Source organism: Acanthaster planci, linkage group LG12, assembly GCF_054643075.1.
Source record: "Acanthaster planci isolate LZ-2023a linkage group LG12, COTS_SCS, whole genome shotgun sequence".
Taxonomy (NCBI): domain Eukaryota; kingdom Metazoa; phylum Echinodermata; class Asteroidea; order Valvatida; family Acanthasteridae; genus Acanthaster; species Acanthaster planci.
Genome location: NC_141788.1, coordinates 5,418,524 through 5,440,235, shown reverse-complemented (window position 1 = coordinate 5,440,235; position 21,712 = coordinate 5,418,524). Strand labels below are relative to the sequence as shown.

The following is a 21,712-nucleotide window of genomic DNA, read 5'->3' as shown; positions in this document are numbered from 1 at the left end:
CAACCTAGTCAATATGAAGAGTAAAACTAAAGTGCAACATGACAAAGCGAACCACTCATGAAGAACGAGCCTTGTCAGATGTCATCAATGCTTGAACAAATTGTTTTGGATGTTGAGACTAAGGCTTCCAACAAAGAAGAAAAACATACACATCCTACCTAAATGGTAACACCATAGAGCAGTCTCTACATGAAAAACAGACATCACACTTACATATACATTAAATTTCCAAGACCAACAGTCCATGACATATCCAGTTTACAATTCATCTTGATGTGATTCCCAAGGTACTCCACTGTGTTTATTCCATTATCACTGTATTAGACCATAGATTTGTATACATGTATACCAGTAGGTCCTTGCTTGATACTTGATAGGAGTTCAGACTAGCCATTCTGCACCATGGTCAGTGAATGGGATCCATTTATTTTTTAATACTGCCCTCTACTGTTCCATTCTACTAAATCATTTAAAATGGACTGAGCCAACACACAATTAGGAAAGCTTAAAAGTGATGCACATGTACAGTACATTATATTGTTGACTGAAGTGTTGTGAAGTACCTTATGTGCACCCCTCATGTGTTTATGGAGCTATCACTCAATGAGAAGGCAAGCCAACGCTAGCATGGATCACAGTGACATCCTTGAAAAAAGTGGCTGATTAGATTTGACAGAGAAAAAGGCCCTGAGGTGTTTGACGTCATTATGACAAGACAAAGTTTAGGTGAATTTTTGTGACAGGTGCAGTTGACTACTGGGGAGATGAGAAATGTTTTGAATCCCCAATGACGAGTTTTGTGATTGAGAAAACTCTTTGCTTGCTATGGAAATTCAAATAAAAAAGGTTAGCCACTTACTTTTTTATCTCTGAATGAGATATTTTGTTAAAAATCCTTTGAAAAATAAAACACAATAGTTATAAATGAAATGCAACTTCTAAATTCTAATCATTTTTTCCCTTATAACTTGTATTAAAATATATATGTTCTGCATTTCGAACAAAACACCTGAAAGGTTTCTAACAAAAAACCTTGCTGAAAGTTAACTGTTTAGGCAAATCAAAGTGACAGAAATTGACACCGTAACACATGGTTACAAATACCAGATAAACAGGAACACAGTCTGCAGAGAATCTACTACAAACAGATATGTAAACAATGACAACTTGCCTTCTTGCACTGGGTGATCTCTCTCAACTCCAGAGCTGCCATCAGCAACTCCTCTCCCAGAGGAACCTTCCGCCATCTTGACTTTTTCTTTATATTTCACAGTGTTATCATATTCTCATAGCCACTTCTGTGGACAAAAAAAAAGGGAAAATAGATTTTATGCGACAGATTACATATGCACACAATCGCCAGTAAAAGAGCTCACTTTCAAGATTTCGCTCAAACCTCTCCTGAAAAATGAATGGAGAGCTAAAGTGTTTCCCCAAATGTAACACTCACAGGTTTCTGGCAGGTGTAAAGCAGTGCCTTCAAATTTAAATTCGACCCAGGTTCTAAGACACATTTCCATGATATTCAACAGGAACTTGATGTTGTTGACCAAAGTCGAAGAACATTGAACCAGACCATTGCAGGTGAGTAGCAGTTACCACCCCAGGCAAAACAGATGATGAACCACAACACCATCACTGGTCTGAGACTCAGATTTTTGGGGGTTGCAAAGCACACATACCAAAGATAAATGAGGACACTTGTGACCTTTATGAATAAATGGCACCTTATCATCTCCAAGTTTCAACAAAATCGTTTGCATATGCTCTTTTTTTCTTTTAGAGGATGGCAAATTAAAAAGGCTTGCAACTCTGGTCCAAGCTACCTTGATGTTCCCTTTTGCCCGGTAATGCCTGGGGTTCAGGAAGGCTATCGGATGTAATAAATTGAGAGCAATCATTTTATCGAGGGTGCGCACAAGGAACACACAATTACTGCACGTGCCCAATTTAATCAGAGCATTAACAGAACCACACTCCCAACAGGTGAGAGCCACAACTACATTTAGCAATGAAAATGACGGGCACTTCATGAGCCCCCAAAAAACTTCAAAACGAAATGTCAAGTAATTGAATGTTTCATCTGTAGTACAAAGGATCAAACAATCACATTTTGGCAGTAACTGGGGAAAACTCACGAACATTGAACCAACAGCTAAAATCAAATCCTTGAAAGTAAGGAGAGCCATAAAAATGTGGATATCTGCAATTTAAATTAATTAGGAATGTAGATAAGACATATTTCACACAGGCTGCTTTAGTATTATGTACATACATGTACACATGTACATGTACCGGTAGCAATCAAATTTGAGAGTAGAATTACATGTACTGGTACAACTACCAACCTTTATCAACACCCAGCTTTTAGGGAAGAACGATAAAATGGATGAAACAACCATGGGTGGTGCCACAAATATACGTACACGTGTACAAGACACTTCAGCACATGTACATGTAATTGCTCTAGTGTATTATTGTATAACCTCACTATGACAGTGCAATGTATGCATTATGTTAGCCAAGAAAACAGTTACATTTTACCTTGAATGTTGTTAAAACATAAATGCTCTTCAGTGAATGCACTTATAGTACAACCACATTTACTTCCTGAGAAGTTCAAACAATCACGACAAAAAGGAAGCAATATTTAAGCAAAAATAGCCCGAGCAGGAAGTACTCTGTAAACACCTGTTATTTCTATCTTCCAACTTCAGTAATCACAGTCAAACCATCTCATCATGAGGCTCAGAATTATACAGTAAAACAAATACATAGGTTTTAAACAACAGATGTACCGCTAGTTTACCAGCATACACCCATCACGCACCAGAACGTGACTGTAATTTGTAAAGTACTCCGAGGCTACATGTACATGTAGTGTATGTAATGGAAAGGACAATAGTGGAAACATTTGCTACCAAAAAAAAAAAGAGGAAAGTGTACTCTTCCAGTCTAACCGAAACACAAAAAATTGCCAAAGAATTCAAAGCTCATTTTCCCCCCAAGGACAATATTTTCAGATTGGAAGTCATTTATTCCGCCGTAATCCACTCATTTTGTATTGCCGGTAATATGAAACAAGTGCACTTTTACATGTTCTTTTCACATTTTCAATCTTCAGTGCTTCAATACTGGTACACCTACCGGTAGAATAATGTACAAGATACATGTCCAATCATGGCACAACACTGACTCAGTTCTTTTTAGCTGATATGATTCCACTCTGAGAATAATGATTTAAGAACGAAAAATGAAAGCTGCACTTTTCTAACAGTAATTTCAAGACTGAATACCCAAATCTTACAATATAACGGTGACTGCATCCAGTGTGGACTTTGAACACGAGAAGCAGGAAATCCATCTTAGACACAGGACCTGAACAACATGCACGATGAGCGCATGAATTACACCAATCACACTTGAAGACTGACCATGTACAAGTACTTCTGTGTATACATGTACATGTACAGTGGTATCCTGTACATGTAGATGTATAATATACATGTACATGTTCATATGGCACTACCAGTACATGCCCATGTGCATGCACCACGGATGAGCCCCAAACATACTGCCTACCCTTGTGTATTATTAATAGGATTGATCTCATCCTTTCACTGGAGATGAAAGAATTTCACCGTCTCCAAGGGTCTATATTTCCTCTTCTTCATTAGGTAACAATGCCAGGTTCTCCCCCTGGCTTTAAAAGTTCAATGACCACACACACACATTACTGCACACATAAGTTTTAAAAGCGTGTCTTTGTGCCTTGGGAAACTGTTCTGAAATACACCAGCAACGGGCATCTCTCAGTTCAAGTAGCACATTTTCAAAGCAAGAAACTGCATCATTTTCCTCATTAAACTGTGACTTCAACCAAATGCTACTATTTTTAAAACAAAAACCCATCGATTTGATTGATCAATGGGAAACCTAACCACAAAACCACAGCACAGGGGCACCAGTTTATCCACAGGCCAATGACCACAATCATAACACTGATCAACCACACAACCACAGGCCATGTGCTGGTTCGGCTGTGCATGGTGTGATTCTACCTCCATGGCCAGTGCAACTACTGAAAACTGTTTACATCTCATGAATCATGAGACGCATGCACATATACCAGCAAATCAACAAGAAACATTTGAATTCTTTAAGCCTGAAAAGGATTTTATTAGATGGAGGAAAATGGCTGCTCCCTGACAGTGTAACATGCAAGCCTACCTACATGTAGGAATGCCGATGTACCGTAAAATGTAACATGTATAAAAAGCCAATAATAACTGAAACTTTGTGGACAATTATTTAGCTGTTCCCTCTCTCTTTACTATTCCATAGACACAGACAACACCAGTCACAAAAAGAGAAATTTCGGGAAGAGTTCCATATACCAGACGCCAGTAATTAGCTATCATCAGAAAGCAAACACAAGTCCGGAGAAGTTAACTTAGAAAACACTAGAAAATTTTTCAGACCAGTTTCATAGGGTTTGTGCACAGCGTGTCAAGCGGCGTCCGTATATGGAACTCTTTCCGAAATTTCATCAATCTCAGAATTGAGGACAATAGATACTGGTACATACAGTACCCTTGTTCAATTCTCTAACGAGTAATATTAGATACCAGCAACATGTACTCAGTATAGTCTTAATGTATCATTTATGGAGTAATATTACTTACCTTATGCCCCCTCAAATCTACATTTGTACATATATGATCACAGGTCTAGAATACATAAATTTCCTCCACCACTTGGCAAAGCGAAGAACAAAACCATTCAGCCCTCACTGAGAATATCTCTCCCCCACAGAGCTTAGTGCACGCTAGGGGATCCAGTGGATTATCAGGGTATACACAGGCCAGGTTGAGGCTTCACAACACACAATGACTGATGCCAATAACACTGGCTGCCAGTAATTACAAAACTAGTCTCTCCCTCCAGCCCACAAGATCAACCCACATGCAGTGCACCGGTGCAGTACAAACACAAGAGGAGCTGGTAGTGGAGGCTGGTTCCCATTCACCATGCCTAAGCCCCTCCCAGCCCATGGCTAGCTGACCAATCAGGTTTTTATGAATGTATTATGCACATTTCCTTTTGGCTGACTGTCCTGTCATTTCATCTGTGTGTGCACGTGCAGGGCCAGAATTGATATGAATGCAATTTGTGCAATGTAGAAATCTTCCATGCATTATCAACAGAAAAAAACTGAATACCATAAAGCAGATAATCACGAATGAAATTCATCATCTGTATCACTGATGACTGAATGTGATGACATTAAATGCCACACATTAGAGTTGAAAATAAATTTCGTTGGCACTTGTGGTTGATGTTTCAAGATGAAGATGCAAAGCCTTCAGGTAATCATTTACTATGAGCAGAAAATAAAAAAGAAACTAATAAATTTCACCTTCATCCTGCAAGTACATGTACTGTAACATCTAATATACATGTACTTATCATGCACTACAAGAAATACTGCAGCACTGAAAAATCTCAAACACTGTAGCATACATTGTCTAGATTAAAGGTGACTTCCAAGAATCCTAAATATACATTTTTTTTACTAAGCTATTCAAAACCAAGGTCTATTTTCAAATTCTGCAGTAGTTATTCCTTCAATTTCATGTTTAACTGGAAACAATTAAAATCAGTTCCCTCTGTCTGTCTCATCTGAAAGATGCATGTATACTGCAATTCCTTGTCATGTAATTCTGCAGTAAGCAGGAGGCCTCCTTTGGTCCAAAGTCTCGTTTGCTCTCGAAAATAATTCATCATTCTGAGGTCTGACTCAAGATGATGCTCTCACAGGCATCAGCATTATGTTTATTTGGGTGGGGGCACAAATTTTCCATGGGGGGGAGGGGAAGCACATTTCAAAGGTATTCACTGATTTTCATCCACTGTCCTTCCTCTTTTGTTTCTTGCTTTTCTTTTCTTTCCTCCCTTTTTACTCTTTCCGTGGGGAGGGGCACAGGTTAGGAGAGGGAGGCACAAGCATCTCCTTTGCCCTACTTGCGATGCTAATATGCACTGTTTCACTTGTGAAATACATTTAGAAACATCCTTTTCATGTTTTCAATCACCAGTGTCAAAGACCCTCTAGGCCTGCCTGTTAGTCACAGGTGTTATCACATACTATGTGCAAGAAAAGTCACCCAGAAAATAAATTGATTAGTTTCCTGTGTGATGGGTTACTCCCACTGATTTCAATACCAGACGAATCCATTAAACTGTCTTCCCACTCTCTCAGCAGATTCTTCATTCTGCCATGTGATTCACTGGGAAAACCAAATTGCTCCAAATTTCCCATCTCTGACACTACTGCCAAAGAACAACAAAAATCAGACGCAAGGCTGTCTGACCGTCTACCAGCCAGCCAGAAATCCTGGACTGGGTCTCAATTTACACACCTGAGAAAACTAGCAAAGTTGAATTTGAAATCAAGAGAGTCATTGTCACAAGAAGCCACCATGTTGAACTTGACCATGAAAACCAAAATCTGGTTAGCAATCCAATTAGGAAGTTGTGTGTCAAGGGAGCATAGCTGGTGACCAACATGCACTTCCCTATGCAAAATGTCTCAACATGTCTGAGGGTATGCTTGCAATTTCTTACTACCTCGTCAGCCCAGTAGGGCACGTCTATCCGATTGGCAGACCTGGTACCTTGTGTAAGGTGGTACCAGGAAGGGATCTCCCTGACCTTGTCACGGGATACATGCTCATATTCAACGCGACTTTTTACAAGAAATGTTGAGTACATGATCAAAATGAAGTCACGCTCATCAAATTGTCTGGCAAGTCTTAAGTTGCCCTCCTGTGATTCCTTGGGAGCATAATCTAAAAATAAATTTTTCTAAAATACAAATTTACCTTCAGCAGAAGCACCCCATCATCTGTTGAAAAGAACTGTGTTGGTCGGGAGTACTCATTTTGTTGGTAGCGATGCGACTGTGACGCGTGCGTTTCCTGGGCGTTTACGAACCAACGAAGTACAATTCTGACCAAAGGAGCTTCCGTTGCTAAGAAACAGTGCTCTCTCTTGGTCCAGCTCCAGGCCCGTAGGGAGTGAATCTGAACCTCCCCACAGATTCATGTTTGATTGAGAAGCAATGAGTGGGAAACAAGGGAGACTGACATTTTGCTACAAATAAGTAGTACTGCATAATGTAAAATGAAGACGACTCTTACGCTTGAGAACTGCATCATGGGTCTATTTCCTTAACAATCTAGACTCCTTTACTAATTGCACGTTGATGGTTTACCAACGACTAGGAAATGCAAGTGTTGCTGTCGCATTGCTACCAACAAAATGAATACTCCCGATCAACGCAGCTCTTTTCAACAGATGAGGCAGTGCTTCTGCTGGAGGTGGACAGAACAATCCAGTAAGCTCCATCCACTGCGCACGTGGGGCACTTACCACATGCTTTTCTTCAATGCCACACTACAGGTTCCAGCCACACGCATCATACGCGCCTGCACGCATGGCGGACTTTTGTACTCGATGTCGGACACAAACCACGGCTGTGACTGGTCAGAAAACAATTAGATGGGGTTTAGAGGATCGGTCTTTTGTTCTGGGGCTGGACTTTGGGAAAGGCTCTTCAGCTCATGTCTCCATTTTCAATAGTTGTGCTCATCAACCGTCGGCCAACATTTCAAATTAGTTTCAACCCAGAGTACACTTTTAAGGAATCATTATTTTACGAAAAATGAAAAACAGATTTCTAGCTCAATGATCATATGGAGACACGTAGCATTCTTGTGCAGTGGTTGCCATGTGCATTCCTGCACACATTCATATCTGTCAATTGTCCATACTCAAAAGCGATCATCAACAGTTGGCACAAAGGATCCCTGTTGTGATGTCATGTCTGTTGTTGGCCTTTCGAGTTGCTTTGCCTTGATCCATGACCAGAATAACCCGGGCAAATGGCACAAAAGAGCTCAGGGCTATGAGAACTTGGAGAAACCATCTGCCTCACATTATCTCATTAAATCTACCTATTTGGCAATGTACCTTGACAATGGATTGACATGGCAATGTTCATAATTTTGATGTAAAATATTTATGGTTTTTCAAATTCAATAAACCCTGAAAAGACTAAATGCCATGGACTTTTTGTACATGTTTTGAATCCAAATCATACATGTACCGGTATGTAAGATGAAAAGAACTAAAAGTAGTTTTTAAATCTCTACTAAAGAGTTTTTAAAAAATTACCTTTTATAAACTACTTGAAAAAATTTTTCTCATTTTAACAATCCTGAAGTTTCATACAAAATAAAACAAATCCTGCATGACCAAAGTTGTTCAAGGGTTTTGCATGCGATCTAAAAATGGAACTTAAAATTCTGCCAATCAAACTTAAACACACACACACAAATCGATAAACTTTGTTACACTGCATTGTCACTTTGTGTAGGCAAATTTCTACATATCAGATAACCTATGCACTAACCAACCCTTGCTCATAAAAAGGCTACTTCCCAAGTGTGCACTTGACATCTGAAGGACCCCGTCAACCTGTCATGCATCCTTTCATCCTTTTCTGTAGAGTGCTTTAACTGTTGAATGCCAGTCACCTTTCTTCTCAATATCTTCTGGTTTGTTTGGGAATACGTAAAAAATCAGCGAGCATTACCTCTATCACACATAACCAAGGTACAAACAAGAGCAACACTGAAAGGATAAATGTTATCAGTCGTAACTCTCATGGTCTGGATGACTAAACAGCGGATAAGGGACAAAAAGATTAACTAAAACCTAACCAATTTGACTGATTCTGCACCGTAGTAATGACATCTAATTATCATTTCAACCCTTCTGAAAGTGAAATTGTACCTTTTTCTCATAGATCATACCTCTAAGTACCCGTAATGCACTTTGCTATCTTATTGGTACAAGTGGGTACTGTTTCTCAGTGGTCATCTGTTAATTAAAAAAAAATTAAATCACCAGTCATGCAAAATTCATTTAATTAATGAAAATGCATGCCACCTCTGCTCCAAAACTCTCACCTTTTACCAACGATTAAACATGAGTTCTTTCACCGCGCATTTATAAACCAGTCCCAGTGTTTGTGATGCTCAGCCATGCTTCTTTTGTCCAAACTGAGGAGAGTGGCATTTGCATCTGATCAAACATTCACGATATGCTTTTACACTTCTCCAATCTCACAAGCACCTCCTGTGATTGGTGCACAGCCAAAATGTGTCAATTTACAGACCAATTATACCCCTTTTAAGGAACAAAACCTAATGCACAAAGAACAAACATAGAACAAAATCTAATGCACAAAAAAGTGATTAGCTTACCAAAGGTGTTTACATGTATTTGTATGCACTTACCAATGGCATGTCATCTACCATGGTCCATGCAAAATACTACAGATGTCCTTGCACCAGTATCACAGCATTTAAGCAGCTGGACTGCAATACTTGGTGGTTCTGCTCCGCCGGTGCTACTCCTGCAGGAATGATAATGATACCACATGCTATTTTAAAAGGCGTCACCTCGTTTAAAGGGATGAACAACCCTTCACTTTCTCAGCAGATATATACAAGCCTTCACAAACACAAAAAGAGATTTTGATTTCTTCACTTACAGGGCAAATGCACATTAATTGGCGAATGCTGGGTAGGCCTTTGCCAAATGTATGAGTATCAGAATATTCAATCACTAATTGAATATGCAATTTTTAATATTTTGATTTGAATATTTGTAGGAGCATATGAGATAAAAAGAGAAAAATCAGTAACACAATTACCTTCCTAAAGCTTAATTGAATATAATAATTCTGCTTCCACACACCAACTACTGTAGACATAAGTTACTGTTATTTTGTGTATACGGTAGATAACAGAACTGCTTCAACACACAGACTTTGCTGAGATTTAAATATTCAGTCAAACTTCCATTCAAATAACCAAGTACTCAATCGTTCGATCTGACTCCGCCCTAGTGGTGAGAATAGTTTTCTCGAGTCGAGTTCAGCAGAGCGCAAAGTACCTTTTACCCTGTGCATATTCTAATTTCTCCAAAATCCACTTGCAGAGAAACCCAATGGTACTGCTCCCTCAGTTCTGCTATGGTGAAAAATGTTGTTCATGCTCTGTTATTTCCCGAGTCCAGCAAAACCTTCTAGACTCCATGAAGATAATGAATTATCTTAGAAGCTTTGGTTTTAATTAAACTTGTTAATGTGCTTCTTTTTTGTATTACTCCTTCAATTTATCACAGGTGTAAAACAGATGGACTTCGGATGTATGAACTGTGTACTCTACACAAGGCCATCCAGCAATATGGTTTAAGTTGTTGAGGATGAATGCAACACAACCTACATATCCTATGCATGACCGGGCCTCAGTGTTTACTAGCCAATAACAGGTTGACCATTAATGGGCTGCATGTATACCATTTTTGTTGGCATCTGGTAAAATGATACCCCACTATTAGTGGAGATGGACACTTGGCCACTAGAATTACTCACTGAATATAAAAATAGGGAATAATGATAAAGGAATGTTACTTCAAATTGCAATGCAACTAAAAAATTCGCCACTTCACACCAATCTGGTAATTTCATCCAATAACAATTTCATTACAGTGTGCAAAGGGGGGTCGGTTGGGTTCTTACGTAAGTGACATACTTTAATAACAGGGATGCCATTTTCATTCACACCACCACACATATGTAAGGTGTAGCCAAGGTTAGGCCGTCATCAAATTAAAAGCACTTACCATCCACTTTAAGGAAGGAAATATACCCTCCCTTGTGACTAATGTTGGACACCCTTGATTTCTGAGGGCACCACCCCAGTGGGACCTTGAATTACAGGGGTGGGGGTGGGAAGTGTAAAAATTGATAATTGTTTCTGTTTTTTCTCGATCTTCAATCTTTCAATGTTCGCAAGCTCCAGAAGAACAAGGTAAATTTGGAGGGAAGTATCGACACATGTTCAAATTCACAGGTGAATTGACAAGTCAGCCAACGAAACTTGAGATGTCACATTTGAAAAACCTACATACCAGTAAGCGTGCAAAAAAATTAAAATAGTGTGGGGGTATTCATGCACACTGTACCTGAGAAATGGGTTTGCGGGTACACCATGTAATCAATCTCTTTTGGACAAGGTGTGGTTCTTTTTGAAAGAACCACTGAGTATAAACTCGGCGTTTCGGCCAGTGTGCTCTGGCTGTCCTCAGGAGAGTGTACCTGCTTGCGAATCCGGAATGTAACTCTAGCTACATTGTACTGGTACCACTGGGCTTAGTACATGTCATACATGTATGAACTCAGCTTGTCCATGTACAGGTGCAGCGACTTTAACATTGTGTCCAAAGTGCAGAACTGTAAGTGCACGGCTGCTACTAGCGCTAATCATTTCCAGAAATACTTGGCCAACAGCTACAGAACACATATGTACTAGTACAGTGTACCGTACATTGCAAGATACCGGTATATCAGATTCAATTGTGCAAAGTGCAAGTTGACCAAAACAACCCAAGAGGAGCCTATGCCCAATTAACCTCTAATCTCTAACTTCCCCAAAAGTAAATTCATCTGTACAGCTCAATCTGAAGCTTTTTTCTCATGCACATGTACACATACGTGAAAGAAAAAAATACACATCCTGGCCAATAAATATGTACTGGTATTTTCCTGTAAACAGATCCCCATCTATTTCCAGCTCCACTTGTCTTATAAAGATGACTGATATTGAAGCTGGTAAACAGTTCTGGACGTAATGAGATTTAAGAGGAATGGTCAAGATTCTAATACGCTTCTTCCTTCTTGTCATTGTTCCCGAGGAATAACTTTGATTAGCCGACATGGAAAATATGAGTACACCGACAAAATGCAATTAAGTCTGTTTCTGTGCAGGAAAAAAGTCCATGATGTATTAATGCCAATGCCACTAGTACCGTACTTGAAGAATTTCTTTTCACGTCAGACCTGTAAGGCACGATGTTGTCACTTAAAAAGAAAGAAAAATTATGAACACCTGCAGTCGTACAATGACATATAATACATGAACATGCATACTGTACATGGATATTTTTGGATACTGCCAAAAAACCTGTTCAGTACTACCTTGTGGAATCTGTGTAAAAGTATGCATTATGTATATGTAACCTCTCAATGGTTTAAAAGACATGGAGACAGTGCCGTACACACCCAAATGCTGTATGTATGCCTACATGTACCTGTCCAATTAACGTACAGTTGGAGTGAAAAGTTTACACTTGGTAGAAAAACAGCTTTCCTCAATTCTTCCTTGTTTGAAATAGTTTTGCCAACTTGTTCTTTATGAGGTCAGACAAATTATTTCAACTTAATGTTCATAATGCGTACCGTACTTCAAATGAAAATATTCAGAGACATTTATTATGGTTCAAAATATTAATATTTCTGAAAAATCATTTTGTGAAAATTTACCTTAACCCCCTTATTGCCATTTAAAAACACTTCAGAAAGTGGTCCACTAGGACTAAGAGATGTGACAAAACTACACAAAGCTGCAATAAATATTAGGGTTGGAGTATGTAAAATTTTGATTTTTTTTGTAAATGCCAGTATTAATATGAATTAATTTGTGAAATTCCAGGAAAACTGGTTTTGTTCTAACAGGTGTACGCATCAACTTTTTGCCCCAACTGAACAAGTACATGTACATTAGTATGTACACGTACATTGCGCATGTGTATGTGTGCACAACCCTTCCATGTATACAGTCTACCAGGTTTATGAATTAAGATAAAACCTGGATGAGCACATCCCAAGTCTGCATTTAGCCCTTTGTACTGATCTACACGTACATGTACACACCAGTGTTCTAGCCATGGTGGGCGGTGCCGGGCAGCCCCCCCTCCCCCGGTACTGCAAATTTCCGTTCGGCTCTCGGGTTCAAATTGGCTGTGCTGCCCAACATGGATTTTCCAAAAAATGAACAGAAATATTACTGAAAATGTACCGATTAAATGGTATTTCAAGCATTAGAAAACATCTACAGTAGCTAGCATTATGGGATATAGCATAGCCTCCCCAGAGGAAGCGTGCACGTGTTCGCAGTCTTGGCTCAAGACCAGCCGAACAGTAGTAGCAATAGAGGGTGCAAATCCAGTCCGGCTATGAGCCGCGAGAGCTCCACTCGTTGCGCTTGCTATGCTCGCAATCCAAAAATTTACCCCGTACTAAAATTGCCCTAGCTCGAACACTGGTACACACCCATTGGTTTTCAAGAGGAGACCCACTATGCCATCTATAATCTTCCTGCTTGGGGAGTGAACTCAACTTTCCAAAATGCTTTTTAGCCTCAGTAGACATGGGAAAAAGAAAATCAGTGCTTCAGTTTAGTACCCCACATTGGCTAACTACAAGCAATTCCTTTGTGTTCCTACCAGACTGCAAACATTTTTCCCCTTGACCTTATAAGTCTGCCAAGATCCTGTGACTAGTTCAGTAAATTTCCCCACGGCCAGCCAGGTCGCCCCGGACTCTCCTGAAACATGGTCTTCCGAGAGCTTCTAATTTGCAAAAAAGGAAATATCTTAGACACCAGCCAATCGAATCCACAACCCCTGGCAGAGACAGACGGTTCATCTGGTTCTAGTACTGAAGACGTCTGTGATAAAAAAGGTTCGGAAGCTGAGCAAGGTTCTTGATTAAACCTACTGCATGATTAAATGCAACCCAGCCTGGCTGTTGTCTTCATTTCTTCAACAAAATTAAGTTTGAGTTCCCTGACATTTAAAAATTTGTGTGACATTCCCGAACTACCGTACTTACTCTTACCACTCATTTTGTCAGTTCCCTTTGTGTATCCTTTTACAGACTAAACCAGATTCATTTTATACCATAGTCAGTTGATCAACTATTGGGTGAACTATTGGCTAATTATAGATAAATGAGATATGATCAGGCAAAGTATGCTTAATCCTAAGACAAGGGAGCAAGCCTCTGGGTCCTTACTCTATGATGGAACCTCCTTACCAGTGGCAAAACAGAATTGCAAGCAAATCTGCAAGCAAGACCTGGCCACAAAACTCCACACTTGTGGGATAGAGGAGGATCATCCCCTGAGTGCTAGTGACAGACGCCCGCCACACTGGAGACAAACTACAGACAGGACGATACGTGATACTTCCCCCCTCAAGGATTTACTCCTGCCTCCCATCCACAGCACTGGCCCCACAAAGCCAACCGTGAGAAGGATATATAGTCCGGGAGGGAAGACGACGAATTTCTTCAATTCTTGATTTGCACTTCCTACACGAAAGACAGACAACTAATCCCCGAAACCCACTCGTGAGTGAGTGGATTCCTCTTTCATAATAATGTTAATTTGTTTGTATTACAACATGTACATGTATCTCTGTCTCCAAGTCTTCTCCTCGATCTTCCAGACATAGATGTATAGGAAAATGAAAGTTTAGGGTGACTACATTTTGATTCTATCAAGAGTGGAATCCTCAGATACTAGTATAGACTAATCCGATTAGACGCCATAACTGTGGCGGCACCGCACTCACATACACATTCTTCAGCTTGACGCGCGCGTGCATTTAGCAAATCACGACACTCTGTTGGTCGAAAAGGCATGTAACGCACGTGTACCACCTGTCCACGAGCGTGGTGCCACCGCAGTAATGGCTTCTAATTCTGGTGGTCGAATTATACTATAGCCATGTACAAATGTAACCTCTAGAGGACAGCAAGACTAGAGTCCTTCTGATACATGTACAGTGTAGGAGATCATAGCAACAGCTTCATATTTCACAAAAAGAATTACCATCTACCAGTATATCAGTTAAATATTTATCAAATTTTTGTCAATGCACAAAGTTCCAGGGAAGACAACTTCAGGAGAGGGCTTTTGTCTGATCACCACAGGCTTAATTTTAGCTACACCTGACATTTATGGTTTTCTTGTATTGCAGTTATGGGTGAATTGAAGTTCAATGGCCCCCAATTATTATTTCACCAAGCAGGATGAGTGTCATGGTCCAGGAGAAATTGATATCAATTTAGCTTCGCCGCAAGCTGCAGGAACTCAGTGGGAAATAATCAATCGGTGCCCTGGGGGCAGAATAACATCATTGGACCAATCTAGGGGCAGACCCTGTTCATAGTCTGGAGTGGGAATCCTCTTTTCAGGTCAATGAAAAGGATTGAGGTGAATCCTCACTTGCAAAGGTGTATGAACATCAATGACCAGAAAATTTTAACCATCTTAAGCAAAACATGCACTGTTGTGCAACCATCAGCGGTGCTGGGCTGTCATACATGTACATGTAGATTAATTCCACACAAAAGAATCTGTGCCAGTTAAGTTACTGAGCAGACAAGACTGTCCTTGTAAAGCAATAATATTAAGTTTGTAAATTGAATAAAGCCGAGTCAATTTATAAGACGGGTATTCTCCCTCAAATTAATAAATAAAAAGACTGAATATGGTTACAAGGTGCAATGCAAGTTAAAATATTACCAGTTTTAAAAGTTTAATGACTCTTGGTCCTATTTCTTTTGGGGAGGGGCGGGGTAGGGCACCATTTATAATGTACATGTACACAGTACATCTGTACACAAAGACTGTGCATAAACTGGCATGTTTTAGCAATTAACTAAAATTCATTGGCATGCACAAGGATGAAAATTGGTCACTAAATTATACTGGAGGGACAGTAAATCTGCCATAGAGAATAGGTCTGTCCGTCAGGCACATGCCACAGATTCAAAGACCGTAGTCCTTCCTTTTATGGTGGTTTGAAAATACCAATGCACCCTGAACTATTTTGAGCAAAAGAGCTGATCACACAGTAAACAGTGCAACTGACAGCATTTTTCCCCATATTGTACAGATATTGGCATGAAAACATTGATTCTACATGAGTATGTACACACAGTACCCAGTACATGCAAATTTCAAGGAATGATTTGAGATCCAACCTTTTTTCTTACACTTTCTGGACAATAATTTTCTCAACTGCAATTTTTTTTTTGAAAAATATCAAGATCTACACTGTAATGCTTCTCTGTGACGATATCTTTCACCATTTAAAAAGGGTAAAAAAGTACAGGCAGATGCCAATATGAAACATCAATTTACAGAAAAAAATTCAGAGGTATTTGCTGTCATTACTGTTTTCAAAGCATCTGAGCGATTTCACAGGATAATAAAAAGCCACCAAATATTTTCGACTATCTGAAATATATACATGTAAGGCACATGAGACGTTGATGAACAAGGAAGCAACTGACGAAGTACATGTAGAACAAGGAAGAACAAACACAGTTGAAAAATTGAAAGATCAAATGGCCAAGTGTTGCAGCATAGAGTTTCAAAATAATCAGCAGGCAGTAATTTCAGGTGCACAGATTTAACTTTCCAGGAGTACGATCATAATTTGTCACAAGCTCCTGTTTCAATCTCCTGCTTGACACAGCTCTGTGTGGACTGTACTGGCACGTGGCCAAACCGTAATGGGCCACAGACCCGCTGTGAAAGAGAGGGAGGATATCTCCCACACGGATGCAGCTATATGCAGGCATCCTTGGATCCAGGGCAGCTCTAATAGTGGACCACTGGACCCTGCCCACAGTTCCAAGTCCACGTTCCACTGGAGTCAGACACGTATGATATGTCTCGCCTCCATGAAGGGTCCTTGGTAAATATGTTTAGGGCCTCATTATGTGATGCAACAAAACGGGGTAAATCACTGGGCACGCAATTTCACTATACAATGTACAGTATACACATGTATATACTGACAAGATAATTTGTTGATCTCAGATTTGACATTTGAGAAACCGTCCTAAAACTAACAAGCTGATTTTCCATTTAGACAAAGAGAGTAGAATTACGTAGCATTACTTGTTCTGTATCTTTAAGCTTTCTCAAAATGAAGCAGCACCTGTAAAACCTTAGGCTTAAACCCAAAACTTATTACTTAAAAACTGAGTATTAGAAATACTTGTATTAACTGGGGAAAGAAAAGTATTCAAAATGCAAGCAGGGCTACATGTAGCAGGCATTCTTGAAAAAAGAAAACACAACTTCAGAGAGAGGATCAATGGTTGGGCAACACTCGGGGAAACTATCTTTGGCACCTACTGACAGCCTTGTGAAATTATTAAACAGCAACATTCTTCAGGCTTTGCAAGTTTACCCAATTCCCCACTCATCTTACTTCAGTTGTTGATAAGCAATGATGGTTGATTATCACACTGGAGACAGTGGAAGCCCATCAAGCATTCCCAGCCAAATCAGTGCTGTCCCTTCCCCCCCCTGCAGCCAACAAGGCTTGGGCAAACAAACAGCGAGGGGACAGTGGAAATAAACCAAGAGATAGGAAGAAAAATTAACTACTAGTACATGTACACAATAAATGAGGAGAAAGGGCTTAGTCACCTGCAGTACTCTGGTAGTTGTCATAACAAAACTAGTTCATGAAATTCTTCCATTTAGCGGTAACAGTGTTTATTTCCAAACCAAATAAACAGAGGCGAAAAGAAGGGCAAATGGGAATTCAATTTGTAAGGAATAAAACAACCAAAGAGGACTCTGTTTGCCCAAAGGACTGAACCCAAAACTTCCAAAACAGGAATCAAGCTCCACTCATTAACAATGAGCGCGCATCAGGTGTGATTTTTATCAATACAAAATTTACAACACACTGTTTGAAATCTATTCCAATGTAAACAAAATCCTTCCTTTTTGAGCACACAGGTGAAAATATGTGCATCATCTCTCCAACGCCACGCAGCATACTCCGTCCACATTTGTCATAATAAGCACAGACTTTCACAGGAAGTTTGTGATTGATCAAAACATCCTAAAGGTGAGAATTAGTACCAGTGCACTCCATAACATGCCTAAATTAAATCAACTGCTTTTGGACAAGTGTTTTACCTGTCCACAGGTCCAAAGAGCAGGTCCCTTTTCCTTCAAAACAACATATACTGTAACCCTCAGATTGAAAATACTTGATTCTGTACACTCAAATTTATACTACTGGTCAGTATCACTCTGTCATTTTTAATTTGATAAACAGTATGGCAGCAAAATGTCACAGGTACATTTTCCATGCCACTGTGGAGTCAACTAAAATACCAACTCTGAGTGAGTCATTTATAAATTTCATGCCTGGTCGTTCAGTATCTAGTGAAGTACCTGTGAATTTTAGAAAAGGAACCGTGTAAGTCGTTCCCGGAAAAATGATGACTGTCGTCTTCCCACAGCCTGGTAGTCAAGGAATGGACTTTTAAAGCACGCCCTTCCTGTTGGAAATTAGGAGGTAATTTTCCGCTACCTCTAGGGGAAATAAGCTGTCTTTTTTTTTAGCATTAACCCAATGGCGTCATCCCACTCGCACAAAGTTTCCAACATTTTCAAATTGAGTTAATAAACGGATACATTTATTACATGTTCTCTACTGTACTGTACCATGGAATCTTCTCTATAAATGTATGTTTTGCTCTGGATCAAATTAATTTTGCATGGACATGACATGAAAAAGATGACCTAGACTTTAAGACTTTGAACCCAGTCCATGTATCATTCCGGAATTAGCAGTGCGCCAGTGCCGTGAAAGGTTGTCCTTGAAACTACACTTTCCTAAATCAAGCTGGTCATTTTTCTCAAGGAACCATCCTGATGTTCAAATAATAGCACATCTGGGAGAGACACTGTCCGGACTTACAATTCGTCGCATATCTGACAAACTGACGAATATGAAATATTACCGTTTTCAAGAAAAACATGTTTTCAGTTAAGCAGTCATTGCGTGCTCAATTTTGCTATTTAATTCAACCCTATTTTGATCTTGGTGTATAAAAGATACAAAATCGGTCTTTGAAATCATTTCCTAATTTGTATTCTTGGCTATATAAGAAATACTTTGTTTGAATACTGCTATTAAACCTATTCGCCAGTTTGTGAGATAAAATCTGAAAATCACCAGAACAGTCGATTTGCTGGTTCGCCAGATATGCGATGAATTATTCCTATCACAACCATGTACATGCCATATCCGTACATGTACCTAAAATGAAATATGTACATGTACCTATAGGTTTATGACTGCCTGAAAAGTGACAGAAAGGTGATCCAGTGATTTGTAAAACTAATGTCTGTCTTCAAAATGTGAAGTTACAAAACTTTACACTTTGACAAATTCAAAAAGAAATTGGGGTATTCTGATGAGTGAACTTTTAAGTGGCAAGGAAATTGCATCCAACAAATTTCAAGCAAACTGACAAGTGAGGGTCTTAGGTCCTAATCCGTGAAATCCTTTATTCATTTTGTTCTGCTTTCCAAAGTTTACCTTCAAAATTTGTCACTCATCATGTGCTGTCATCACTGATATCCATAATTCATGTTCAGCAAACCCATATCCCAATCATACAATCTTTTTAGCACTTTGTGATGACGTCTGCAGTCTGGGCTTCTCTCATTCATTACGTCAACCAAATTACTATCAACCCAGCTTAATGGGGCTCCATCCCGCATGCCGCATCAAACTTCAAATGTCAACCAGTGCTGCTAAACGTTGCAAGGGGAAATTTAAATGGCACAACTTAAGATGCACAGGATATTCTTCATTTTAAGAAATCATTTATCTTGGATCGAATGTTAAAGTAACAGTGTAATGCTGTCAGAAAGTACAAAGTTCTGTACATCTTCAGGATCATGTTAAATCTAGACAACAGAATCCTGTACATGCACAAGCTCTGAAGACGGCAGTATCTCTTTAGACATACAGCAGCAGTGAACATTTAAGTTTAGTTTGAACTATTAGAAACTTGTTTGAAATAAACCAACACAAGTACTTCAAAGACACCAGCAATCTGTTCACTCCCTTAAACGGTAAAGAAAGATTACAACAATATATTGCTACATACATATTTTGATGAAAACTACACAGTTCATGGAAATGCGGGGGGGGGGAGGAGAAACCTCGAGGTATCTGCCCATCTCTGGGCAAACTGCATTTGTTCCCCAGACTTCAAGTCGACGGCTACATTTGATTACAGCCAGGGCATCGCTTTCGCTTATTGGATTAAAGATGGAGATTACCAGTGAAATGCTGGCAACCGGGCCCCAGGAAGTTGGATTTAATCTTGACTTTCCCTCAAGGTGACGGGCAAAAGCTGGATGCATACATGTACATGGACTGAGCAGACAAAGTACGTCCTGAACTTCAGTTCAATGGTTGAAATACAAAAAGGGCAAGAAAATATAGAGTTTAGAAGTATGATTTGCACATGAACTTTGTGAACATTCTTTGAAGATTCTTTGATATTTTGAAGGACTGACCAGAGACAAAGAAAGGCTAGTTCAACCACAGAACCAGCAAACCAAGAAGTATGTACCTGTACATACACAATGTACCATACTGTACATCTTTTGAAGAAAGAAGGGTTACTTTCCAACTTCAATTCCATTTTTCCTTCCTCCTTTATATGAATATTGATAGACATACTAAGTATAACTGCAAACCTCTAATTCCAATGCACACTCAACAATTCAGACAACAGTTTCAGAAATGATTAAAATACAAAACTGATGCAAACCATTTGCTGACTAGAGTGACTGAGATATACCGGTATACATACAAATTGAAAAGTTAGAAGGCCTGACATTTGGATCCTGGCAGCACTTTCCCTTGAGACAAATTGACTTTTTAAAAATGGGGAATGGCAAAGACAAATTAGAATTTAGACCCAAAATATTCCCTCCAAAAAAAAAAAAGGGAGAAAAGCGATAAGCCCAAAAATGGTAATTTGCACACGTACATGTACAGGCATGATACATTATGGGCATTTTGTCATGAAGTGTACGAATGAAGAAGATTAAACTGCCCCTGAAAAATGTACAGACAGATGCCTTGTTTTACAGGCAATGTAGTTCAAGCATTAATCAATTTCACGTTTCAAACCCATCTGCAAAGCTTACCAAGGGAACAAAAATATTATTACAAATTTACATTCGACAACATCTGTCAAACACTTGGATAGTTCTCATATCTTATAAACAAATTCTTGGCGGTGCAGTCAACATTCCTCTGCCAAATTCCATGTTGTGCGGAGAATTCATGTGTCACGTTCTGTCAACATTCACCGCCACGTGCCAGGCACAGGAATTGGAGGCATTTGCCGAGGCACCATATGCTGGTAGCCTGAATATTTGAATAGACACATGTGCAGAATGCAATGCTTCTGGATCATGCAGCCTACTGGTACCAGTACATGTACATGAAAACAGTCATGCCAAGCAGCAATTATTGTATCATCGACTGCAAGTACATTGTAGTCAGTTGTCCCAAATGTTGGTTTCTCATCGGATGGTTCAAAATGAGCTTCAGCCAAAAAAAAGGACATTCCTTAGATCACCTTGTATGGTGATGCATTTTAGGACTCAGATTAAGACTCCGTTTTTGGAATGGCTATACATGAGAAATTTAAAAACTACCCAACAAAATGAGAAGAGGTTAAAACGTAAGGTACTAAAATAGCAGGCACGTACATGTACCACAATATAGAACTTACTAAGTAAATGTACTATTAGCAAAGTACACAAAATTTTTTTTTACTGCTGTGATGAAGTTATATTCAAACAAATGGGTTTTAATGCCATTTTCACCAACTCCGTTTTTATGGACAAAGTAATATTGATGAACACAGACAACGTCA

The 21,712-nt window shown here is 39.4% G+C and overlaps 1 protein-coding gene across 9 annotated transcripts in view; it reads right to left on the bottom strand.

The window, feature by feature from the left end:
• The window catches only part of LOC110984353 (uncharacterized), a 68,762-nt gene that overhangs the window by 27,517 nt on the left and 19,533 nt on the right, over positions 1-21,712 (bottom strand). For 7 of the 9 annotated variants that reach the window (XM_087143721.1, XM_022244482.2, XM_087143724.1 and 4 more), the window contains 2 exons: positions 9,366-9,484; positions 1,172-1,298 (listed from right to left, as the gene is read on the bottom strand). In XM_087143721.1, the coding sequence (XP_086999847.1) occupies positions 1,172-1,247 (76 nt within the window). In that variant the 5' untranslated portion in view covers positions 1,248-1,298; positions 9,366-9,484. Of the gene's footprint in view, positions 1-1,171; positions 1,299-4,685; positions 5,013-7,434; positions 7,545-9,365; positions 9,485-21,712 lie in introns of those variants that run through there. The other 2 variants (XM_087143722.1, XM_022244481.2) reach the window with 2 other exon arrangements.